The 26,009-nt window shown below is 45.8% G+C and overlaps 1 protein-coding gene across 2 annotated transcripts in view; it reads left to right on the top strand.

The window, feature by feature from the left end:
* The window catches only part of MSANTD4 (Myb/SANT DNA binding domain containing 4 with coiled-coils), a 45,069-nt gene extending 19,278 nt beyond the window's left edge, over positions 1-25,791 (top strand). For both annotated transcript variants that reach the window (XM_088456743.1, XM_088456744.1), the window contains exons 3-4: positions 1,538-1,639; positions 21,286-25,791. In XM_088456743.1, the coding sequence (XP_088312869.1) occupies positions 1,538-1,639; positions 21,286-21,858 (675 nt within the window). In that variant the 3' untranslated portion in view covers positions 21,859-25,791. The remainder of the gene's footprint in view (positions 1-1,537; positions 1,640-21,285) is intronic.
* Positions 25,792-26,009: the final 218 nt, after the last annotated feature.

Below are 26,009 nucleotides of genomic sequence, written 5' to 3'. Positions count from 1 at the left end.
GCAGTGCAGTATGGCTCTCCGTGTCACAAGCTCTCCTCTCCCCTGATTGCTGCACCTGGTGAGACAGGAGACAAAGGAGATTGTCCAAAACTAGCAGCCCATATAAGTCATTCATTGCTGTGTTCTCCCATCAATGTGAGGAAGCAAACTACGTATATTTGCATTTCCATATAATCCAACAATAGTATTTGCGTGTTACCAGCATTCTAATTAACAAAGCGGCTGATTCAGAGGTGATCGCTGTGTGGATCGGTGCTGCTTGTTCTGTCGCAGCGGATCTGAGTGCATATATGCTAATGCCGCAGCTACCTTTTTTTTTTTTTTATTAAAAGACGCCCACTGACATTTTCTCAGATCCGCTACCATAGGCCAACCATCGGACATTCTGAGACACAGACACCGGCTTCGGCACGCCTCGCAAACGGGGCTGACGCGCCCCCCCGTTTTGTGAAACCACTTCCTTGCACCCAAATGGCTGCAGACCCCCCCTCACCCGACGTCTGCGTCTCCGAAGACGAGGGACTAGATCTGCACATGTGCAGTGCGGCTCCAGCGCATGTGCAGATAAAACAAACCATCAGCCACTTGCATCCGCTATCGCCGGAGCGACCACCTCTGAAGTCCGGAATGTGTAGCATAGCATATCTACTTTGAGACTGAAAATTGCTGTGTAGTGTTTTACAAATTAGTTTAATTTGCTTTCTTTACTTTTATTATTTTCATTAAATAATCTGATTTTTTTTGTGGTGGGTGGGTGGGGTCTGAATGAGATGCTATACCTCAATATCTGCATTTATTTAAGTTTCTACTAACAACACTAGACAGTTGGTATAACAAATCGGACAAAATGCAAGTCCCACATAGAAACACAACAAGCATAAACGAGGTTGACAGAGACATGAGACAGAGAAGACCCTTCTTGCGAGTGCATATATTTAAGAGGGTAACACTGAGACAACAGGAATTTACAATCTAGAGGGGACGGATAGTAGCCTGATAGTTGTGAGCGGAGGTAATGGTGAAGGGGAGGATTTTGAGTAAACCATTGAAGTTTAGAGAGATTCTGGTCAGGCAGAAAGGACCTTCCATATAACAGGAGCAGCACGGGAGAAGTCTTGGAGGTGGTTATGAGAGGTGCTTATCCTAGAGGAGGTTAAGACTTTGGCTTAGGGTGCGTGAAGAGGGGGTTAGGGTTAGGCACCACCGGGGGGAGGTTAGGGTTAGGCACCACTAAGGGAGGCTTAGGAGAGGGAGAGGGGAGGGTTAGGTTACTTACCTTCACCTGTCGGGATTCTGCACCGTCAGACTTGCAGCGCCGGTATTTCATACACAACCCCAGCTAGCTTATAGAAGTTATCATTTTATTATTTCAACACCCAGACATGATGATCGCTCCCCTTCTACTAACACGGCAAGCCTTGTATGGTAATTACTATGTCAGCCCTAGACCACTTGTCCAAAATACAGCCCATTACACTTACATATGTAAACCTTCTATGAGACAGGAAAACTACATTGACCTCTTCTGACATTACAGGGTCCTAGCTGGAAAAAGAGAATGTCACATCCTTGCTTGGGAATCCAGTTCAACTCCCGTCACAATAGAATTGTGTATAATCAGACGCCTAGTGATGACAAGGTATGTGACCCTTAATGTTAGAGAGATCAATGTGAATCTAACACACCACAAAAAAAAGACCAGCACAGGCCAAAGTATTTACCTGTATTGTATCATTAAACATCTTGGGGTAAATTTCCAAAAAGGTCAATTTTAATCTATTAAAAATCGGATCTATATCGATCAACATCGATGTTGTGTTTTAGGGGCTAAATCACACATTTACGAACAGTGGAGTTTTTAATATCAATTTTTAAGTATTATTAAAAGTGCGATTTAGCCGCAGACACGCAACATAGATGTTGATCGATTTCGATTTTTAATAAAGTTATCTCCTTATCTGCAGCATCAAAGACAAGGAGAAGTTACCTAGGAGCCTAAATTGTACTACAGCCAACACCGCATTCAGGTGCCACTTGGTCAACCTCGTTAGGCTCTTGGGACACGGATGTCCTGCCTTATCCAGCAGCTGATACTACCCTGTATACAATTATTTTTTTCAGGTTATCTTGCCTTAGCAGATCTGGGTGTCTATTCATGTAGAGTGAAAAGTCCTTTATCTGTTATAAAAGGACTTATCACTGGTTCGTCCTATTCAGAGAAGGGGTTATTGTGGAGAAAACTCAGAGTTCTCCAGCGGTGCCCCTGTGTAGTGTGTACTTCTCAAAAAAAGTTTGCCTTTTCAGGTTGGTGTAATGAGACTCCTGACGGGAGAAGAGCAGGGAAGACAGTTAGTCCATCAGGGGTGCCTGGGCTACTCAGCACGAGAGATGCAGTGATGGCTATCTTTCTGCTTCTGCATTTCAGACTGCCGACTGCTTCCCCAAACCCCCACCTGCTGGCCCGCTCTGTCCCCACTAGTGATCCACACTGCTGACTGCTGCACCCCCCCCTCTACTGACCCACTCTGCCCCCACTACTGATCCACACTGCCGACTGCTGCACCCCCCCTCTGCTGACTCGCTCTGCCCCCACTACTGATCCACACTGCCAACTGCTACACCCCCCTCTGCTAAGCCGCTCTGCTCCCACTACTGATCCACACTGCTGACTGCTGCACCCTCTCCTCCCCCTCTGCTGACCTGCTCTGCCCCCACTACTGATCCACACTGCCGACTGCTGCACCCCCCCCTCTGCTGACCCGCTCTGCCCCCACTAGTGATCCACACTGCCGACTGCTGCACCCTCTCACCCCCCCCTTTGGTGACCCGCTCTGCCCCCACTACTGACCCACACTGCCGACTGCTACACCCCCCTCTGCTGACCCGCTCTGCCCCCACTGCTGATCCACACTGCCGACTGCTGCACCCCCTCCCCCCTTTCTGCTGACCCGCTCTGCCCCCACTACTGACTGCTGCACCCCCCCTCAGCTGACCCGCTCTACCCCCACTACTGATCCACACTGCCGAATGCTGCACCCCTCCCCCCTCTGCTGACCCACTCTGCCCCCACTACTGATCCACACTGCTGACTGTTGCACTCCCTCTTCCCCCCTCTGGTGACCCGCTCTGCCCGCATTACTGGTCCACACTGCCGACTGCTGCACCCTCTCACCCCCCTCTGCTGACCCGCTCTGCCCCTACTACTGATCCAGACAGCCAACTGCTGCACCCCGTCTCCACCACCCCCACTGCTGACCCAGACTGTCCTCTGTCTGTCCTATGCGCTGCACTGCTCCTCTGACCGTGGCACAGCTCGCACATGTGCAGTGACCCCCGATATGTCTGTCTTTGCTCTATTTCCCGTGATCACATAGGGACTGTTTACTGGAGGACGTTGCCATAAAGGTGGGTTTTACTGAATGGCTACATAACACTACTATATATCACATTAATAGGATGCGATATATAGTGGTAATTACCGTTAGCCATTTCAGCATCTACATAAATAGACCCCTTTGTTCATAAGTGGCACCAGGACAATGACTAAACTCTATCATGCTGTCCTCAATGGGAATTCACATTTATTTACTCTGCACACATTCTTCACACTATATTTTTAAAATATATTTTGCTGCCTATTATGATAATTTGCTGATTTTTTTTTTTCAAAATAAATAAAGGTTACAATTTAATCTGTGCACCTGATACAGACTGAAAGGCCTATGTACTAAGCCTTGGAGAGAGATAAAGTACCAACCAATCAGCTCCTGGCACTTTACAGGCTGTGTTTGAAAAATGACAGTTAGGAGCTGATTGGTTAGTACTTTATCTCTGTCCACGTTATATCTCTCCAAGGCTTAGTTGATGTGTCCACATACATTTAGCCTCCTTGCTAGTCGCACCATGCCGTGACGTGACTTATGAACGCTGAGCATCTATTTGTGTGCAAATATTTACCGTCAGATGCACTGATATGTGAATAGGATCGCACAACCAGCTTCTGATGATTAGAATGATATGCGGCATGTTCTATGTGTGACTGCGGCTGTATCTGCGTGCAAAGTGATATGTTAGTGTCACAGCCGCTGACACTGTAACGTAGCATTTTGCACACAGATACAGCCGCAGTCGCAAATAGAACATAGGCATGACGCATATCATTCTGATCATCAGAAGCTGGTTGTGCGATCCTATTCACATCGCGGTGCACACTAGACGTCAAAAGTGAACAATATGAGCGATAACGATATCGTTCATATTGTCAAGTGTGTATGGTCCTAACGACCAACGATCGCTCTCCCACGGGATGATAACGATGACTGCTGCCATCAGAACATGCAGGTCAATCTGACTATATCGTCAGGAACTGCCTGTTCGGTGATGTGGCAGGATGACGTCACTGAACAATATTGTTAGCGATATCATTTAGTATGTATGCACTGTGTAGTTTGGCCCGGTAGTTCAAGGGCAAACACTGACGATATCGCTCATGGAGCATATCGTCTAGTGTGTATGAGCCTTAAGACGCATCTGAAGGTAAAAAGTTGCATGAAAATATGTTTGATGCTACCGAGTCACACTGAGCTCCCACGTTATGTGTAACGCGACTTGTAGCGCACGTAGGATAGATGTATGTGGACACATCTGTACTATTTAAAACTTCCCAGTGCAACAGATACCTCTCCTTCTCTTAGCCATTACATAAGTGTCTGATATCTTTTTGCCTGCCTGCCTGCTTGCCTGCTGTCATATTTTCTGGGGATGTAGTTGGCATACCGGTGTGCAGGATGCCGATGGTCGAGATACTGGCGCCGAAATCCTGACAGCGTCGGGATCCCATCACCAGAATCCCAATCGCCGGCATCCCAAAGGTAAGTATCGGGGGTTAGGGGTAGGGACCGGGTAGGGGGAGGTTAGGGTTAGGCACTAGGTAGGGGGAGGTTAGGGTTAGGCACTAAGCAGGGAGGGTTAGGGTTAGGCACTAAGCAGGGAGGGTTAGGGTTAGGCACTAAGCAGGGAGGTTTAGGGTTAGGCACCGGCGAGGAGGAGGTTAGTGTTAGGCACCGGGGAGGAGGAGGTTAGGGTTAGGCACTATGGTGGGAGGTTAGGGTTAGGCACTAAGCAGGGAGGTTAGGATTAGGCACTAAGCAGGGAGGGTTAGGGGCAGGCACTAAGCAGGGAGGTTTAGGGTTAGGCACCGGCGAGGGGGAGGTTAGGCACTAAGGTGGGAGGGTTAGGCACTAAGGTGGGAGGGTTAGGGTTAGGCACCAGTGAGGGGGAGGTTAGGGTTAGGCACTAAGGTGGGATTGTTAGGGTTAGGCACTAAGGTGGGAGGGTTAGGGTTAGGCACTGGTGAGGGGAGGTTAGGGTTAGGCACTGGTGAGGGGAGGTTAGGGTTAGGCACTAAGGTGTGAGGGTTAGGGTTAGGCACTAAGGTGCGAGGGTTAGGGTTAGGCACTGGCGAGGGGAGGTTAGGGTTAGGCATCGGGGAGGGAGGTTTATGATTAGGGGTAAGGGTTAGTCTTACCTTACATACCTAATGGTGTCGGGATTATGACTGTCGGGATACTGCTGTCAGTATTCTGACCAGCGGCATCCTGACTGCTGGGATCCCATACCCAACCCATTTTCAGAGCTCTTTGCCATAGCCATTCCTCAAGGATATGAACTCACAATGGTGTCCAATAGCTCTTGTCATTATGCCACCCTCTCCAATCCGTGGTATTGTAAAGTACAGTCACACTGCAATGGCAGAAGAGCTCTGGGAGGAGAGATACACCTTGTGGGGCAAAGAAAGCAAATCATGGAACTGTGCTGAAAAGTGACTTCTTCAATTAGGCATTCTAGCTCCATCATAGAAGCTAGGTATATATTTCTTAACAAGGATATTCTTCTGCAATCCATTTTTTACATTAGACAAGCACAAAGTAAAAATAATAAATAATTAAAAAATCCTGAGACATATAAAGCATTTGGCAGATCCTAAAGGCGTTGATATAGGTGCCAGCAGTGTGGGATGGAGATCATTCAACACATTAGATAACTTAACAAGGTTTTAGATTTCTTAAGCAGGCAGAGCAGCTTGTAGGGGAGACCCAGGGTTAATGCTGGTATGTACAACAGGTACTGTACTCAGTGTAGGCATATATAATAGGTGCATCAGATCCAGCCAGGAATGTATGGGGTTAAAGCAGGCGGTGTGCGGATAATAGGTAGCACACACCTATACATACAGCGGTGGCAGTGGAGTTATGTCTACAGCGGTGGTAAAAGTGGAGAGAGATAAAGTACCAACCAATCAGCTCCTAACAGTAATTTTTCAAACATAGCCTGTAAAGAGCTGATTGGTTGAATGCTTAGTACATCTACCCCAAAGTGTGATGGTACCATATATTATTCCTACCAATATCTCAAAGTTTGGAGTCTGAAAACAGTGGGACATCGCTGTGGCATGCTGGGTGTGTATCTGTGTCACAGTGGGTGCGGTTACGCACCCAAACAAAAAACAACAACATTTTATTGCCGCACGCAATGCAGACACGCGCCTCAACTTTACAAATGTACCGATCGCCTGCCGGAGGGACATTCCCCTCCAATAGGGACTGCCCGATGATATCGGATGGTTGGGAGATGTGCATAAATTGTTATCCCTTACAGTAAATTGATAAATAGCAGTAGTAATTATTTACTAAATAATTGAGCACACGTAATAAATTATTTAAATACCACACTTTATATTAATTTGATATAGAATTAAAATTGTCCTTGGGGTACAGGCTAAGGAGGTGACTCAGAGGTGGACTTACTTGAAATAGCTGCTGTGTCTTTTGACGCAGCCGCTACTGGCTCTTTATGTTAAAGCTGCGGCCGATGGGCTTCCTGCTGAGACGCTCACCAGCTACGGTGCAAACCCGCCGATGTGCGTATAAGGACCGGTGTCAGTGGAACTACGCCATTAGACGCAGTTACTGACACCAACACAGCCCCTGACTGCTGCCTTCCCTGGTTACCGCCCAGAAACGGCCATGGAAGTTTCCTGGACCTCCTTGCGGTGACCAATGGAATGCATTCGCAGGCAGTGCGTCTCAGACGCATACACTGAGGTAAAAAAATCAGGCGCTTTACTACCGTCCACCTTTTGACTCACCCCCTAAATCCACCTACAAAAAATAAAATAGAGTGAGACACAAGTGAACAGGAACGTCTGTGTGAGACTCGTCATATGGGGGTATCTTGCATATACGGTAACACTACATGGACCTTATTCATCAACGAGTTTTATCATTCACAACGAGGGATAAAACTTGCTGCGTATGATAATGGTGCTCCAGCCAATCTGCTCCCAACTGTAACTTTTCAAACATATAAAGTAATATATTTTTCAAAATCACCTTTTATTTGTATAGGGCTACAGATCTGATTTCCTAGCCTGCCTGACATACTAGCACAGATAAGACATATATGTGAAAACAGTAAACATAATAACGTATTCATGGGCAGAATAATAAACGCATGGAAGCAGTTAACTGAAGAAATCGCAAAGCAGACAGAAGCACTTCAGCAGGAGATATGACAGGGAGAGGCAAGGGGCGACAGAGTGGACAGACATGAGACGCTCGGTACTGGACCCTGCCCGTGAGAGCTTACAGTCTGTGACCAGTCCCATATAGAACATGTTTGGATGCCACCATGTCAATGAAGCCAAAGTCTTCAGGGAAGAGGAGGGTCAGGATGCTGTCTCGCTTCTTCTAGTAATCATAGAGGGAAGTGTTAGAAAAGGGCAAGAGGTAGAAGATCAAGGTATTATATTCAGATTATAGGGGAGATATATCAAGACTTAGAACTCTATTTATTAACATTATTTTTACTACAATAAAGCGAAAAAGGGTGTTTTCACACCCTTTTCACATTATTTTAGTTTCACCTACAGTTACTAAAGGGCAATTGGAGTAGAATTCATAAAATTCTACTCCAACCCCTAAGTATCACTTATTTTTAGTAATCAGATCGTATTTCCCATAATTGTAATGGGAAATGTTATCTGGCCAAAGTTACTAAAAATATATTGTGAAAAAATACCGGGAGAAGCCCTGTGATAATAACGCCACCTGGAGGTGGCATTATCCAGGGTCTTCCCCGGTTACCGGACTCCTGCTCCGCTCTGACGGGGAGAGCAGAGCCCTGAGCCGGCCCCAGTAATCAGTTGTGTGGTCTAAATAGACCACATGCCGATACACTGTAAAAAATAGTAAAGAATTAAAAAGTAAAAAAAAAACCAACCTTACCTGATTCCAGGGACCGGTGATCGGGGCTCCAGTGATGTCCTCTCTCCGGTCAGCTGGTCACCCATGCTGCACTGCGGCCCGGTCGTCACCTGACAGGGTCCCAGTGCAATATGGGATGTCAGCTGACCGGAGGACATGGAGGACATCACCGGATCATGCAGGTAAGTGTAATTAAGGGAGAGGGGGGTCGTGGAGGGGAGGGGGCGGGGCTTGGTGATGGGGGTGGGGCTTAGCGCCGGGGGGTAGCAGCGGCGGTCGGTTGGCGCATGCGCGGGGCACTTGTCACAGTATTTTTTTGCGAAAATACCGTGACTAGTGTGCGGAGGGGATTCGCAGGGACAGAGCTTTCTCGCAAGCTCTGTCCCTGCAAGGGATTTGTAGTAAATCTCTGTGATATTGCCTGAATTCGCAATGTGAATTCACTCGGTAATATCACACTACAATCTGCGGATTGTAGTAAATAGAGCCCTTAGAGAGGTAAAGTGGAGAGAGATAACAGATGTGTCCTCATACACTATTGCTGCAGTCATACCAAACAGGGCTCTGCTTACAACAAGCGTCCTTCTTGCATCTTGATGTGACTAAGGCCGGCTACACGCCTGAACGACTTGTAATCGGACCGATTTCATATCCAATTTCCCTTGAGGGCAGAACATACCATATTGAGCGTACACACTGTCCAATATCGCATACGATCTAAAGATATATTATATCGTCAGATCATATACCATTTATCGTTGCTACCATACACACTAGAACAGCCGTCCATAGGATTCCATGGAAATTAGAATAATGGGCTGTACAGTGAACATCAAAATTGGTCAAATTGGAACGTCAAATCGCATGGAACCCTTGTGGTGCCATATAAATAAAGGATACTGTTTGTGGTCATAAGCAAAGTATTGGAGGCTGTTAGTAGCCATAATCAAACTATAGGAGTTGTTCTTTGTCATAATCAAACTATAGGAGGCTGTTCATGGTCATAATCAAACTATAGGAGGCTGTTCATGGTCATAAGCAAAGTATAGGAGGCTGTTAGTGGTCATAAGAAAAGTATAGGAGGCTGTTAGTGGTCATAAGAAAAGTATAGGAGGCTGTTAGTGGTTGTAAACAACTTTATAGGAGGCTTTCAGTGGTCATAAGCAAAGTATAGGAGGCTGATAGTGGTCGTAAACAACTTATAGGCTTTCAGTGGTCATAAGCAAAGTATAGGAGGCTGTTAGTGGTCGTAAACACCTATAGGAGGCTTTCAGTGGCCATAAGCAAAGTATAGGTGGCTGTTAGTGGCCATAAGCAAAGTATAGGAGGCTGTTAGTGGCCATAAGGAAAGTATAGGAGGCTGTTAGTAGCGGAAGCAAAGTATTGGAGGCTGTTAGTAGCCATAATCAAACTATAGGAGGCTGTTCATTGTCATAATCAAACTATAGGAGGCTATTAGTGGTCATAAGAAAAGTATAGGAGGCTGTTAGTGGTCATAAGAAAAGTATAGGAGGCTGTTAGTGGTCATAAACAACTTATAGGAGGCTTTCAGTGGTCATAAGCAAAGTATAGGAGGCTGTTAGTGGTCGTAAACAACTATAGGAGGCTTTCAGTGGTCATAAGCAAAGTATAGGAGGCTGTTAGTGGCCATAAGCAAAGTATAGGAGGCTGTTAGTAGCCTTAAGCAAAGTATAGGAGGCTTTCAGTGGCCATAAGCAAAGTATAGGAGGCTGTGAGTGGCCATAAGCAAAGTATAGGAGGCTGTGAGTGGCCATAAGCAAAGTATAGGAGGCTGTTAGTAGCCTTAAGCAAAGTATAGGAGGCTGTTAAAAGGTGTCACTGGGTTGAATTTTCAACTTTTATAAAACAATGAAACATGATAACCAACATGTGTATTTCAGTAACAGTTAAATGTATCTATGTATGTAAATACAAGTTAGTAAAATATTGGGGTAAAAACACTTTTAGCTGAAATCTTCAAATACAAAAAAACATTTTCCATCAATAAAACACCCCCATACGTGTCCCACCCATTACACCCATTTCCTGCGTTTTTACATTAAAAATAGGTGTCTCTATTGGCCATAGTTTCCTTTTTAAACACTTGTAAGTATATTGGGCCTGATTCAGCAAGGAATGCAGATGCTTATACGCATGCAATAGGTCAATTGTTGCGTACTGTGCATGCGTATGCATCGCAGTGCACTTGCGCGAACTAGCAATTGCATTTGTAACTACGATCGCAGAGGATACGCAGACCCATGGCAGTGTGACTGACGGGAAGTGCCATTTGTGGGTGGTTATGGGGGGGTGGTCGGGCGAACGTAGGTGTGCCAGCGCGTTGCAACGCTGTTGCAGGGGCGTGCATAAATTGTCCACTGCGTAGATATAAGCAGCCATAGCACTGATAGCGTGCGTGGCTGTTAGCAATTTCAACTCGATTAGCATCGCCAAAACTCTGGTGATTTGAGGCTCCTGAAACACACAAATTTACTAAGAAGTGAGTTTAGCTGAGAGTGAGCTGGCCGATGGTGAAGCAGATCGAGATATCTCCCCCGCGCAGCAAGTTTGGAAGGAGATTACTCAATCGAGATTGCAGTGTTTTCTCTCTGCAAAACTCTCCCGAGCAAGCAGCCTGCACAAACAGTATCAGTGAGATATGTGCTGGCAGCTTGTGTTTTGTACCTCTAAAAAAACGGGTTAATTGTTAAAAAAAAATAAAAAATATGTAGGGTCCCCCCCCAAAAGCATAACCAGCCCGGACTTGTCAGCCAGTCCTGGTTCCTAAAATTACTGGGAACAAAACGAGTAGGGTTCCACCGTAATTTAGGAACCAGCTGCAGGGCTAGTCCTGGTTTTAATTATAGGGGGGAAAAAAATGCATAGGGGACGCCTATAATTAAAACCAGCACTGGATCCAAACAGCCTGGAGTGTAATGCCACAGCCCGGAGACCCTAATGCCGGGTCTCCAGGGACAAAGCATTCTCACCCCAAGCCGCTCAGGCCAAACTGGGGATCTCAGGGGAGGTGAGGACCCCCACAAGAAGGGGTCTCCCCTCTTCCGAACCCCAGGCTTGGTCTGAAGCCTGGGGCTCTTCCCTGCACTCTTGGAGCGGTGGGTACGGGGGTAATAAAGTGTAAACTCAAAGTAAACTATTGTATTTTACAGTGAAACTACAGGTGCTAGTATGCCTGCCCTTTGGCACTTGTGGAACTACAAGTGCCAGCTGGCACCCGTACCTCCACTGTAAAAGAAAGGAGTTAAATAAAGACATGTAAAGCGGCCGCTGATTGGCTAGCAGCATGTGAGATATTATAGATGATTTCTGGCATCTGTCATTTTGCGAGGTGTGTATGTAATGCTTACATCTGTTCGGCATGGTTTCAGGTAAGTCGTTTTTTTATTTTAACAAGACCCTGGATGCTACGGAGAGCAGCGCCAGTATGGAGGTGAGTATACGATCTTTTTTGCAGGTTCATGCACACGGATTTCTATTTGGAAAAGAGGACAGACTGGCTGGTGGTACAGGTAAGTATGTGTGATTGATGTATGTGTGTAATAAACTTGTACTATCTAAGGTGTGTGTGTTATGTATTTATTTAACTCTTTCTTTTACAGTGGAGGTACAGGTGCCAGCCGTCTGCAGGCACTTGTAGTTCCACAAGTGCCAAAGGGCAGGCATGCTGGCACCTGTAGTTCCACTGTAAAATACAATAGTTTACTTTGATTTTACACTTTATTACCCATGTACCAACCGCTCCAGGAGTGCAGGGAAGAGCCCAGGGCTTCAGACCAAGCCTGGGGTTCGGGAGAGGGAGGATCCCTTCTTGTGGGGGTCCCTATCTCCCCTGAGATCCCCGGCTTGGGGTGAGAATGCTTTGGCCCTGGAGACCCGGTAATAGGCCCTGCAGCCTGGTGCCTACATTACGGTGAAACCCTACTCGTTTTGTTCCCTGTAATTTTTGGAACCAGGACTGGCTGACAAGTCCGGGGCTGGTTATGCTTTTGGGGTGGGGGGAGGGGATTGGGGGACCCTACGTCATTTTTAAAAATAAAAAAAATTACTGTTTTTCTTCTATTTACAGGCAGAAACATACATTGATCACACTGATCTGTGTATGTTTCTGCCAAACTCGCAGATCACAGGCAGGTGAATTGATTTCACAAATTTTTACAGGAGTGTTGTCCGTTCTCATGAGAGTTTAGAAACTCTCCTCTTGGTGAATTCCCGAATCCTATCTTCACTAGTGAAAAGGTTCCCGAGTTTAGCCGATGGTGAATTGAAGAGAGTTTGCTAACTCTCCAGTATTTTCTCCTAGCAAAGGAGATTTCTCTCCCGAGTTTTACATTAGTAAATTTGCGAGTGGAAAAAAATGCGCAAACTCTCCAGAGATTGCTAACTCAACCAGGCTCGATTCTTAGTAAATTTACCCATAGGAGGTAAATTTACTAAAGTGAGAGTTTTTAGAAGTGAGTTTTAGAAGAGATGTTTCCCATAGCAACCAATCAGATTCTAGCTATTATCTTCTAGAAGGTGCAAGTTAAATGTTAAGTACATTGGTTGCTATGGGCAACATCTCTTCTAAAACTCACTTCTAAAATCTATCACTTTAGTAAATTTACCCCTAGGTTTTTACCTCTGTATAAACTTGTGCAACCTTATTCACGGCTAATTGAGTTTGCCCGTACATTAATGCAAAATAATTTCTTGCTTGTCACTGATTGTTGGTTAAAAATACTCATTAGTTGAATGTATCTAATGGCTCCTCTCACATTTCTGTGACATCACTGGGTTAACTGGTTCAAACCAGCGCCATCCTTATTCTGCCCACAGGAAGAACATAAGAACATGGCTACTACTGGTTTCCCTATAACATATAAGACCCAGTAGCTACATGCTAGTCTATGTTACCTATTAATAGGATTAACAAAAAATATTTGACATAAATGAGCACTTATTTTAAGGTGGATATTCATAAATGGACAGTATTACAGGCAAAACTATTAAAGGATATTTCCATTTTTTTTTTTAAACTACTACTAATAATAATAATAATAATTAAACCCTGGCTTGGAAACTCCCTGCACTCTGTGAATCTGTGTACCCAATATGAAATTGGGGAGTCTGGCCTGTCCCCTTTCTCTTCTCAATAACATAATAAAGTAAAGTCAGACCAAATAATAAAGTACTTATTGTTTTTTTCCTTAGTTTTTTATAATACAGTAAAGCTTTTGTGTGCCAACCTCATAGCATTTGAAAATGTCTGCGCCATTAATACCCTGGGACTTGTTACAGCATTAACACACAAGGGCAGCGTAATGACGGTTGGTGGGCGCGTGTTCAATAAAAATCAGCCTTCACAGCAGGTTGGCTACTCTTTTGTATAGGGACAGTTCTATCCAGGGTCTACTATACATCATACCTGCCTACCCTCCCGCATTCCGCGGGAACCTTCCGAAATGAGCTGGGAGCTCCCCCTACCCCGGAAAGAATTAAGAATCCCCCGGATTTCCACACTGCCCTGTTTAAGTACATACTGTGCATGAGCAAGTCTGCTGTGGCGGGGACGGGTCCTAGGCGTGAGGACGTCACAACGTGTGACGTCATTACGTGTAATTTGATGGGCCGGCCACCGAGGAGTTGCAAGTAGTGGTGGCTGACTAGCCCTGCCCCTGTGACTTACTGTCATTCAGCGAGTCACTGCCCTCCGAATCTGCATGATGGCAGCGGCTGTAGCGTCTCTCCTCCCCGGCAGACGGCCTACTGGCTGGTATACTGTGAAGGATTTGGGGCTGCGGCTAGGAGTAAGGCAAAGGACGCTCCCCAACCGCGATTACAGTAGCCAAACAACATTCTCTGCCTGCCTCCCAGGGTACTGCCATTTCCACAGTCCTCCTGACATGCAGCGTTACAGGGCCAGGCTGCTAGCATATAGATTGGTAGATGCTATTAGGAGAGGGAGATGAGGGCTGTCAGGTATGAGGGGGGGCACTTCTGGGATACGCTATTAGGAGAGGGAGATGGGGTTGTCAGGTATGAGGGGGGCACTGCTGGGACATGCTATTAGGAGAGGGAGATGGGGTTGTCAGGTATGAGGGGGGCACTGCTGGGACACGCTATTAGGAGAGGGAGATGGGGTTGTCAGGTATGAGGGGTGGCACTGCTGGGACATGCTATTAGGAGAGGGAGATGGGGGCTGTCAGGTATGAGGGGGGGGCACTGCTTGGACATGCCATTAGTTGGGGGTGTTGTCAGGTATGAGGGGGGGGCACTGCTGGGACATGCTATTAGGAGAGGGAGATGGGGGCTGTCAGGTATGAGGGGGGGGGACACTGCTGGGACATGCTATTAGGAGAGGGAGATGGGGCTGCCAGGTATGAGGGGGGACACTGCTGGGACATGCTATTAGGAGAAGGAGATGGGGCTGTCAGGTATGAGGGGGGGGGGACACTGCTGGGACATGCTATTAGGAGAGGGAGATGGGGCTGTCAGGTATGAGGGGGGGCACTGCTGGGACATGCTATTAGGAGAGGGAGATGGGGCTGTCAGAGAGATAGGAGGGAGGAGTCAGAGAGATAGGAGGGAGGAGTCAGACCACTGCAGCAGCAGAAGGATGGTGAGTACTGAGGTCTCATTTAAAATGTAATTTTCAATAATTTAAAGCACTTGTAAAATTATTTTAATTGAGGGTGAAAGGGAAGGTGTGGCAGGTAAGGGAAGGACACTGCTGGGACATGCTTTTAGTTGAGGGAGAAGGGAGGGTTGTCATTTATGAGGGGGGGCACTGCTGGGACATGCTATTACATGAGGGAGATGGGGGCTGTCAGGTATGAGGGGGTACACTTCTGGGACATGCTATTAGGAGAGGGAGATGGGGGCTGTCAGGTATGAGGGGGGGCACTGCTGGGACATGCTATTAGGAGAGGGAGATGGGGCTGTCAGGTATGAGGGGGGGGACACTGCTGGGACATGCTATTAGGAGAGGGAGATGAGGGCTGTCAGGTATGAGGGGGGGCACTGCTTGGATACGCTATTAGGAGAGGGAGATGGGGTTGTCAGGTATGAGGGGGGCACTGCTGGGACATGCTATTAGGAGAGGGAGATGGGGTTGTAAGGTATGAAGGGGGCACTGCTGGGACATGCTATTAGGAGAGGGAGATGGGGCTGTCAGGTATGAGGGGGGGCACTGCTGGGACATGCTATTAGCAGAGGGAGATGGGGTTGTCAGGTATGAGGGGGGCACTGCTGGGACATGCTATTAGGTGAGGGAGATGGGGGCTGTCAGGTATGAGGGGGGGGCACTGCTTGGACATGCCATTAGTTGGGGGTGTTGTCAGGTATGAGGGGGGGGCACTGCTGGGACATGCTATTAGGAGAGGGAGATGGGGGCTGTCAGGTATGAGGGGGGGGGACACTGCTGGGACATGCTATTAGGAGAGGGAGATGGGGCTGCCAGGTATGAGGGGGGACACTGCTGGGACATGCTATTAGGAGAAGGAGATGGGGCTGTCAGGTATGAGGGGGGGGGGGACACTGCTGGGACATGCTATTAGGAGAGGGAGATGGGGCTGTCAGGTATGAGGGGGGGCACTGCTGGGACATGCTATTAGGAGAGGGAGATGGGGCTGTCAGAGAGATAGGAGGGAGGAGTCAGAGAGATAGGAGGGAGGAGTCAGACCACTGCAGCAGCAGAAGGATGGTGAGTACTGAGGTCTCATTTAAAATGTAATTTTCAATAATTTAAAGCACTTGTAAAATTATTTTAATTGAGGGTGAAAGGGAAGGTGTGGCAGGTAAGGGAAGGACACTGCTGGGACATGCTTTTAGTTGAGGGAGAAGGGAGGGTTGTCAGGTATGAGGGGGGGCACTGCTGGGACACGCTATTACATGAGGGAGATGGGGGCTGTCAGGTATGAGGGGGTACACTTCTGGGACATGCTATTAGGAGAGGGAGATGGGGGCTGTCAGGTATGAGGGGGGGGCACTGCTGGGACATGCTATTAGGAGAGGGAGATGGGGCTGTCAGGTATGAGGGGGGGGACACTGCTGGGACATGCTATTAGGAGAGGGAGATGAGGGCTGTCAGGTATGAGGGGGGGCACTGCTTGGATACGCTATTAGGAGAGGGAGATGGGGTTGTCAGGTATGAGGGGGGCACTGCTGGGACATGCTATTAGGAGAGGGAGATGGGGTTGTAAGGTATGAAGGGGGCACTGCTGGGACATGCTATTAGGAGAGGGAGATGGGGCTGTCAGGTATGAGGGGGGGCACTGCTGGGACATGCTATTAGCAGAGGGAGATGGGGTTGTCAGGTATGAGGGGGGCACTGCTGGGACATGCTATTAGGTGAGGGAGATGGGGGGCTGTCAGGTATGAGGGGGGGACACTGCTGGGACATGCTATTAGGAGAGGGAGATGGGGCTGTCAGGTATGAGGGGGGGGACACTGCTGGGACATGCTATTAGGAGAGGGAGATGAGGGCTGTCAGGTATGAGGGGGGGCACTGCTTGGATACGCTATTAGGAGAGGGAGATGGGGTTGTCAGGTATGAGGGGGGCACTGCTGGGACATGCTATTAGGAGAGGGAGATGGGGTTGTAAGGTATGAAGGGGGCACTGCTGGGACATGCTATTAGGAGAGGGAGATGGGGCTGTCAGGTATGAGGGGGGGCACTGCTGGGACATGCTATTAGCAGAGGGAGATGGGGTTGTCAGGTATGAGGGGGGCACTGCTGGGACATGCTATTAGGAGAGGGAGATGGGGGCTGTCAGGTATGAGGGGGGGGCACTGCTTGGACATGCCATTAGTTGGGGGTGTTGTCAGGTATGAGGGGGGGGCACTGCTGGGACATGCTATTAGGAGAGGGAGATGGGGGCTGTCAGGTATGAGGGGGGGGGACACTGCTGGGACATGCTATTAGGAGAGGGAGATGGGGCTGCCAGGTATGAGGGGGGACACTGCTGGGACATGCTATTAGGAGAAGGAGATGGGGCTGTCAGGTATGAGGGGGGGGGGGACACTGCTGGGACATGCTATTAGGAGAGGGAGATGGGGCTGTCAGGTATGAGGGGGGGCACTGCTGGGACATGCTATTAGGAGAGGGAGATGGGGCTGTCAGAGAGATAGGAGGGAGGAGTCAGAGAGATAGGAGGGAGGAGTCAGACCACTGCAGCAGCAGAAGGATGGTGAGTACTGAGGTCTCATTTAAAATGTAATTTTCAATAATTTAAAGCACTTGTAAAATTATTTTAATTGAGGGTGAAAGGGAAGGTGTGGCAGGTAAGGGAAGGACACTGCTGGGACATGCTTTTAGTTGAGGGAGAAGGGAGGGTTGTCAGGTATGAGGGGGGGCACTGCTGGGACACGCTATTACATGAGGGAGATGGGGGCTGTCAGGTATGAGGGGGTACACTTCTGGGACATGCTATTAGGAGAGGGAGATGGGGGCTGTCAGGTATGAGGGGGGGCACTGCTGGGACATGCTATTAGGAGAGGGAGATGGGGCTGTCAGGTATGAGGGGGGGGACACTGCTGGGACATGCTATTAGGAGAGGGAGATGAGGGCTGTCAGGTATGAGGGGGGGCACTGCTTGGATACGCTATTAGGAGAGGGAGATGGGGTTGTCAGGTATGAGGGGGGCACTGCTGGGACATGCTATTAGGAGAGGGAGATGGGGTTGTAAGGTATGAAGGGGGCACTGCTGGGACATGCTATTAGGAGAGGGAGATGGGGCTGTCAGGTATGAGGGGGGGCACTGCTGGGACATGCTATTAGCAGAGGGAGATGGGGTTGTCAGGTATGAGGGGGGCACTGCTGGGACATGCTATTAGGTGAGGGAGATGGGGGGCTGTCAGGTATGAGGGGGGGACACTGCTGGGACATGCTATTAGGAGAGGGAGATGGGGGCTGTCAGGTATGAGGGGGGGGACACTGCTGGGACATGCTATTAGGTGAGGGAGATGGGGCTGTCAGGTATAGGGGGGCACTGCTGGGACATGCTATTAGGAGAGGGAGATGGGGGCTGTCAGGTATGGGGGGACACTGCTGGGACATGCTATTAGGTGAGGGAGATGGGGCTGTCAGGTATAGGGGGGCACTGCTGGGACATGCTATTAGGAGAGGGAGATGGGGGCTGTCAGGTATGAGGGGGGGACACTGCTGGGACATGCTATTAGGAGAGGGAGATGGTGGCTGTCAGGTATGAGGGGGGGACACTGCTTGGACACGCTATTAGGAGAGGGAGATGGGGCTGTCAGGTATGGGGGGGGCACTGCTGGGACATGCTATTAGGAAAGGGAGATGGGTGTTGTCAGGTATGGGGGGGCACTGCTGGGACATGCTGTTAGGAGAGGGAAATGGGGGCTATCAGGTATGAGGGGGGGGACACTGCTGGGACATGCTATTAGGAGAGGTAGAAGGGGCTGTCAGGTATGAGGGGGGGACACTGCTGGGATATGCTATTAGTAGAGGGAGAAGGGGGGTTGTCTGGTATGAGGGGGGCACATTGCTGGGACATGCTATTAGGTGAGGGATAAGCGGGTTGTCTGGTATGAGGGGGGCACTGCTGGGACATGCTATTAGTTGAGGGAGAAGGGGTTGTTGGGTCTGGGGGCAGTTCTGGGATATAATTTTAATTGAGGGAGTTGTCAGGTTTGAGCTGATTATAGGGTACATTGAGTAAGGGGGGGTGATTGTGAGGACTAGGGTATGTTTCCAGTTGAGGGAGGCGGTTTGTCAATTGTGGAGTATGATCATAATTGAGGGAGACTGATGTGGGGTCTGATTTGAAAATGAGTAGGAAGGGGATGTCAGATCTGGAAACTGATTTTATGAGGAGGGGAGGGGGCATGTGTCAGATTTGAGATTACCACAGTTGCAATGACTTAGGTGAGACTTCCATTTCCCGAGACCCCGTTTCATATGCTTTTATTCTGCTGACTTTGGGTAGCTACACCCGTGTTACTGGTTGTGTACAAACTGCTGTTAGATCGCAGGTGTAAAGCTGGGTACACACTAGACGATTTTTTAAACGATTTTTCATTTTCCGACAGATCAGGACGCCTAATTGTTCAAATTGTTTATGCACTATGCGCACTCCCGTGTCGTCCTTCGCATCTTCAGATATGCGGTAAATGCGTAAACTATTTCCCGCAAATCGTCCAGTGTGTACACACTACTGGACAGCCACGAAATATGTTAACTTTATATACTGTAGTTAACGATCTAAAGACCAAACAATGCAAGATATATATCGTTTGGTGGTTTTGAAGATGGCTCAGTGTGTATGTACTATTGTTTGTATCTCAGAACTTTCAGTTCAAGGGAAATCGGTATGGCCATCACAACGTTTGCACATCGTCTAATGTGTACCCAGCTGTTTTTATTGTTGAGCACTTGTAGAAAACCAGAGCCACTTGCTTGTATGGGAGATGCACGCTTTTCATCCACATATCAGACTATAGGCTTATATGATTTGATACTAGGTGATGTACAGTATACACTGTAGCAGAGTTGTGGTTGGAACCTATTGCATACACATATGCTTATGACTTTAATAGTCCTGATGTATAAATTCCAGGTTTTTATATGTCCTTAGTTACAACAACCCATACACACATCTGCTCTGGCAGGATGCTGCTCATAGTACTATAGTTTTCAACTTCCACTATAGGACACACCCCTTAGTGGAAATGGATACACCCATAGGTGGAGCTAGACACACCCTTTGGGCGGAGCTGATCACGCCCCCTTGGCGGCGCGCTGCGCATTCTACTACCATCTACAATCTCCCTGAAAGTAGTTTTCAAAAGTAGGCAAGTATGCTATACATCACACACATTTTCAGTGGAGTTGCTGCAGAATACCTACTACGCTTATACTTGCTAATTCACTGTTTATTTTCTTACATATATTTTTATGTTACAAAATAAAAGATACATGCAGTCACAGTAACAATGTACTTTCAGAGAGTTTACAAGTTGAAACTTTCTGAATAAAAGGTATCTGCATTAATAATATATACACTTTTCCACTCCTTGACGACCTTGAGATGCTTGATGTTGCATTAACATTTGTTCTGCGGCTGTGAAAACTATTGCCCTTTGTTAGCTGTCAAACAGGACTCAGAGGAGATCTCCGTAATGTTCTTTATTTGGGTTGTTCAGTACGTCTGCCCTCCCATGAGATTACAGCTTATCTTGTATGTGCTCTAACAATTGCCCGAAATGTTTACATACAGTACGTATCTGATAATCTTATACTAGGGGTATATTTACAAACATGAGAGTTTTTAGAAGTGGAGATGTTGCCCATGGCAACCAATCAGATTCTACTTAACATTTAACCAGCACCTTCTAGAAGATAACAGCTAGAATCTGATTGGTTGCTATGGGCAACATCTCAACGTCTAAAAACTCTCACTTTAGTAAATTTACCCCTAGTAGTTCTTTTGTCTTAGTTCAGTTCTTAGTAGTATTGCTTCCAAAACTTTGGCGCGATTTATTAAATGAGACAACGTAACTTACCCATGCCGGTGGGTTCAGATACGCCCATAATTGTGTGAACCAGAGATAGGGACTAGCATTTTACAAATAGCAGCATTGTTAAGGCTTTTCATCCCTATGCTGATGAATTTGCATTGTTTCACTTGTAGCATAGGAGAGTAAATCCTGCCCAGAACTGTAAATGATTTCTCCGCCAGGTCAGGGCAGTGCCAATACAACACTTTTATTATTTGATATTATTCAACATAACCTAATTCCAGCCAAAGCTAGACTTTTGGGGTGAAATTCTCCTTTATGGTTTAGAGGTCCTGTAAGATAGATAGTTATGGCTACTAAACATAGACATTTTAGTTCAGAAAACCAAACACCTGTTATTAACGTTATCTTTTGTATTGGTTACTTACAATGGTCTATTTAATCAACTTACCTCGTGTGATCTGTGTACTGCAATGTATTTTACATATATCTGGATATCTTCTCTGTTATTAAAGTAAAACATTTGTTTTGTTTTTAGTTTGAGATGGAAGAAGATGAAATGCTGTCAACGGTCCTACCAGACTCAAGAGAAGATAATGACCTCCCTGAGGAATTCCCCCGAATAGAGGAGTTTGGAACCCTAAGCTCCTTAGCCAGAATCCCGTACAAGGATTCTCACCTGCTTGTGACGCTGGAGAAGCAGAAACTGGAGATGGAAAGGCAGCGCTTGAGCATCGAAGCCGAGAGGCTCCAAGTAGAGAAAGAAAGACTGCAAATCGAAAGAGAGCGTTTGCGACACCTGGACATGGAGCACGAGAGACTGCAGCTGGAAAAAGAGCGCCTGCAAATCGAAAGAGAGAAGCTGAGGCTTCAAGTAATGCACGCAGAGAAGGCCAACATGGAAAGTGATTTTGCACCAGCAGAAAAGGCTGTTTTGCAGCCTTTGGACATAGAAGCTAAAAAGCTAAACCTGGAACGAGAACATCTGCAGCTAGAGAAGGAAAGGCTTCAGCTCTTAAAGTTCGAGTCCGAGAAGCTTCACATAGAGAAGGAACGCCTGCAGGTCGAAAAGGAACGTCTACGAATTCAGAGAGAGGGGCACTTACAATAAAAGTAAAAGGCGTTTAGTTTAGGCGGTTAGTTTAGTTTTATAGTGACTTTGGTCTAGCATTGTCTTATTGTTGCTTAGTCCGTAGACTTGGATCTCTTTTCTGCAGACCACCAGGGCCTTATGTAGGTATGTTCCTCTGCTGTTCTCGGCAGACAGGTCAGTGTGCAGCCAAATGGTGATCTTATCCACTTCGATGTGCCTGTATAGTAAGAGTGTATGAAGCTATTGGGGAGATGTACTGTATCAAGCTGCGTAAAGATTGGAGAATTGGGCAAGTAAAGAAGTTGCCAATAGCAACCAGTCAGCTTTGAGGTAGCATTTATCAAGTACATTCTATCAAATGATAGGCAGAAGCTGATTGGTTGCCATGGCGAACTTCTCCACCTGCTTGATAAATCTTCCCCATTGTGCTTGACTAGACATCCCACACTAGTATTTTAGTTCTAAGAAAAGATTTAGAACCATCTAAGCATCTAGTTTGAGGAACCTAGTACATGTTGTAATATGTTCTATTTGGCTTTGCTTCTTATTTCAGCTTTCTTCCAACCTGGATGTGATATTTTTATTACACGTTAGATGATCGTGACTTGCAAAGGTCACAGGTAAAAAAAAAAGCAAAAAACAAACAAAGAGAAAACGTTTCTTTGATTTAAAGGTAAGCTTGGAAAGAAAAAAATTATACATTTACGTCTGGAAAAAAAAAAAAAGTATTTGTTAGAACATTACACTCAGTCATCAAACAGCATCACTGAACAAAACGCATTATTTTTCTGTACAATATTTTTATATATCATTAGTACATATTTTCTTTTTATGTCAATTAAAATGTTAAGAAGAGCTCAGTTTGTTCTTTGGTGCTTTTTGAGAACATATTAAATATGAACTAAACCTCTACCAAATGGATTTATGTCCGCCATAGTATCTGAAAGTAATAAAATAATAAAGGGTGGATTCAATTAACCGCAGTAGTTACCGCGTGAGGAAAACAGTGGTAGCCTCTGGCTTTTACGCCTGAGGCTCTTCATTGAACACCTCCTTTCTCTTTGCGGCTAACATGCGTTAACCCATAGGTTCCGGGATAAGTACTCGGAGCTATGGGTTAGCTCTTTGGCGATACCTGCGATAAGAGCACTTACCGCAGATTTCTGTTGGAGCTTCCCTCAGGGTTGAAAAGAAACCTATGTAAAGTGCAGCCTGTGGGCTCATCGCATGCTGCCGCTGGCTGTAATTGAATAGCCCCGGCCAATCAATTAGCCCGCATTTAATTACCGCAGCTAATTGAATCCAGCCGTAGAAATTGTTAGGTGCATCTGCTGATTGTTACAAACTACTGCGGCTATTGTTGCAAGAAGTCTCTGAAATATTTAAAGTAATTAAAGCATAATTTTACCCACAACAAACACTTTATTTTTTAATTTCAAAGTCGTATTTTAGATGAAGTGAATGCTGTCTCCGCAATGCGATAGCACCAAAGTGCGTCCACATTGTGACAAGACATGAAAGTGACATCATCTTGTGACATCACTAAGGATTTAATCACAGGGGGCTAGGTCTGGGTCCCTGATTGGAGTAGCTGAATCAACTGTACAATAATAAGCATTACTATTAATTTTCTAATATTGCTCTAAAATGGAAAAATATATTTGTTGGGATATTTGTATGGATTTTCTTAGCTAATTAAGCCGTATATATATCCTAAAAGAAACTATATAAACTTTCCTTGGGAAGGGCAAAAGATTAAACTTCCCGGTGATGCTGTAATGAAGACGGTCTTGGTTATAGAGGTGTAAATCACAAAGTCCGGAAAGGGTAAAATATGTGGTATTTCTGCAGCCTTAGGGGGGGCACCTCAAAAATGGTGGATTGCTGCCCTAAAGTTTAAGTAGAACTGTATTTATTTATATCCAATCTTAATCCACTCCACGTACAACTTTATATTGGACAAAAGAAAAGCAAAAAGAAAACCCATTCTAATTCCCCATTTCTTTGGTAATCAAAAAGTATGTTACACCCATTGCATGCGCTCCTTTCCGGTAAGGGTGACCATGCCCATTTTTTCTTGACCAGTTAGTATTTCCAAATAAGGAACAGTTTAAAAAGCCAATATGTGCACTAGAGATTGCGGTACTGACAAAATAATATCAGTCGGAGAAAGAAGAAAAGTGCAAAATAAAATACATCCAATACAATTGTTTTTTTATGCTTATTGTTCTTTAAAGAGACTACTGGATGTAAAGCAGCGTTCCTTTCTTAATGCGGGCGATAGACGTATCTAGAATGATCTTAGTTAATTGTACTAGTTTTACTTTAGTAAAGGATCTTCTGTAGTAAGTACAAATAGATACTGTTTGTGATATTATTCGTTATCACAACTAAAGATGTGCCATACATTTAGGCAGCCACACTAATCAATGACTTTCTTCCTGCTGTAGTCGCACCACACCATACTGTCCAGTTTAATGTATTATCAAACTAATAGTGCACACACATGTTTGTATACATTATATAATAATAATATTAACAACCCCCTACCTCCAAATAGCAAAACACCATGGGTTCCCTTCTCGAGGATCCTCACAGTACTGGTGTATTATCTTAGCTGCCTAATGGTCAGTTCTCCAGGTGTCGACACCCTGGTCAACTTGAACGTATCCAACAAAATGTGCAAAAGTATTGAAAATGCTGATTGGGTATCTGGACTGGAGGATAGAATAGTTAAGTGGTTCTCAAACTGGGTGCTGTGGCACACTGGGGTGCCATGGGGCACTTGCAGGGGTGCCACAGGTTGGTGGTCCAGGACCAAATCAAATTATTTATGGTTAATGTGATAGGCAAAACAAGTGCTGGTAAAATGCCAGTGGTAAAATGTGTGGACAAACAAGTACAACTCTGTCCAATCTCACATAACGGAAGCTAAGGATGACCGGTACACACAATTTACGAATTTCCCAATAAGAAACTTTTGGCCTAGGGAAGCCATTAAAAAAAATGCTGACACTCTAGGGTACCGCGATTCAAGAAAGTTTGGGAACCACTGGGATAGTTGTATCATAAAAAAAATAAATAAAAAGCAATTAAAACTGCACTGATGAAATCATTGCAGTACTATGCTAAAAGATATTGCAGTATATATTCCAGATAGGTCTAGAAGTAAGGATACACTTTGTGGGGCTTATTTACAAACATGTAATACACACAAATGTGCCGTAATCAACAGCAACCAACAATCTTCTAGCTGTTATTTTTCTAGTGGAAAATGAAAGCAAAGATCTGATTGGCTGTGATTGGTGCACATTTAAGCACATTGGACTCCATTATTAAATAAATCACTTTGTATGAGGGAAAATGTTCATCTGGTACTAGGGTTTCTTATAGAAATGTTGTAAAATTACAGGTACCTGTACATATATTATTGGTGTGCAACTTCACTGAGCAGTTGGCCTCAATACTTTTAGTTTAGGAATTATTTTGTTTTAGAGTATTTTATTATTAATATAAGACTGTTTGGAAAACTAGATAGATTACCTTTTGCAGCAACCGTGGATAACTGACATAGCTGAAAGTCATAAATGATGCGCGTCGTTTGTTGCGAAATAGATAATCATCTTAGCCAGGCCAAAACATGTCACCACGATATGTGTTTTCATTAGTATTAACCAATAAGCTGATAAGGGTGCAGTATTCCATGTGGTGAATGATTATTATATATACGTATGTATGTATATATATATATATATATGTACATATATATGTATATGTTGACTAGAACACTAAACCTTCCGAGTTGTGAATTTGTTAGAGTTATTATACCTTTCTAAGCTGTGAATGTATCCTCATCTGTAGACTGATATCATGCAGTATAATAGATGCAAGCTTACTACCATGGAATGTTCTGTAATAATGTGCACCTGTTCTGTTTAGAAATTGAAAAATAAAAAAATGTAAACAAACGCACATGCCTGATCAATATTGTCTGTGAATTACAATGATGACTAAGACATGTATGATCATGTTATGTTTATTATTATGTGTATGTATGTATGTATGTATACACACAGTATATATCTATACGATAATCTGTCACCTACATGCATTCGCAGTAGGCCGCACCTTCCCACTGCAGCGAGCGACAGGACAGACCTTATTCAGGG

This window comes from Taudactylus pleione, unplaced genomic scaffold (genome assembly GCF_031769625.1).
Source record: "Taudactylus pleione unplaced genomic scaffold, aTauple2 ptg000711l, whole genome shotgun sequence".
NCBI lineage: Eukaryota > Metazoa > Chordata > Amphibia > Anura > Myobatrachidae > Taudactylus > Taudactylus pleione.
Note: the sequence above shows the minus strand (reverse complement) of the source record. Positions and strands in the feature narration are given on the sequence as shown.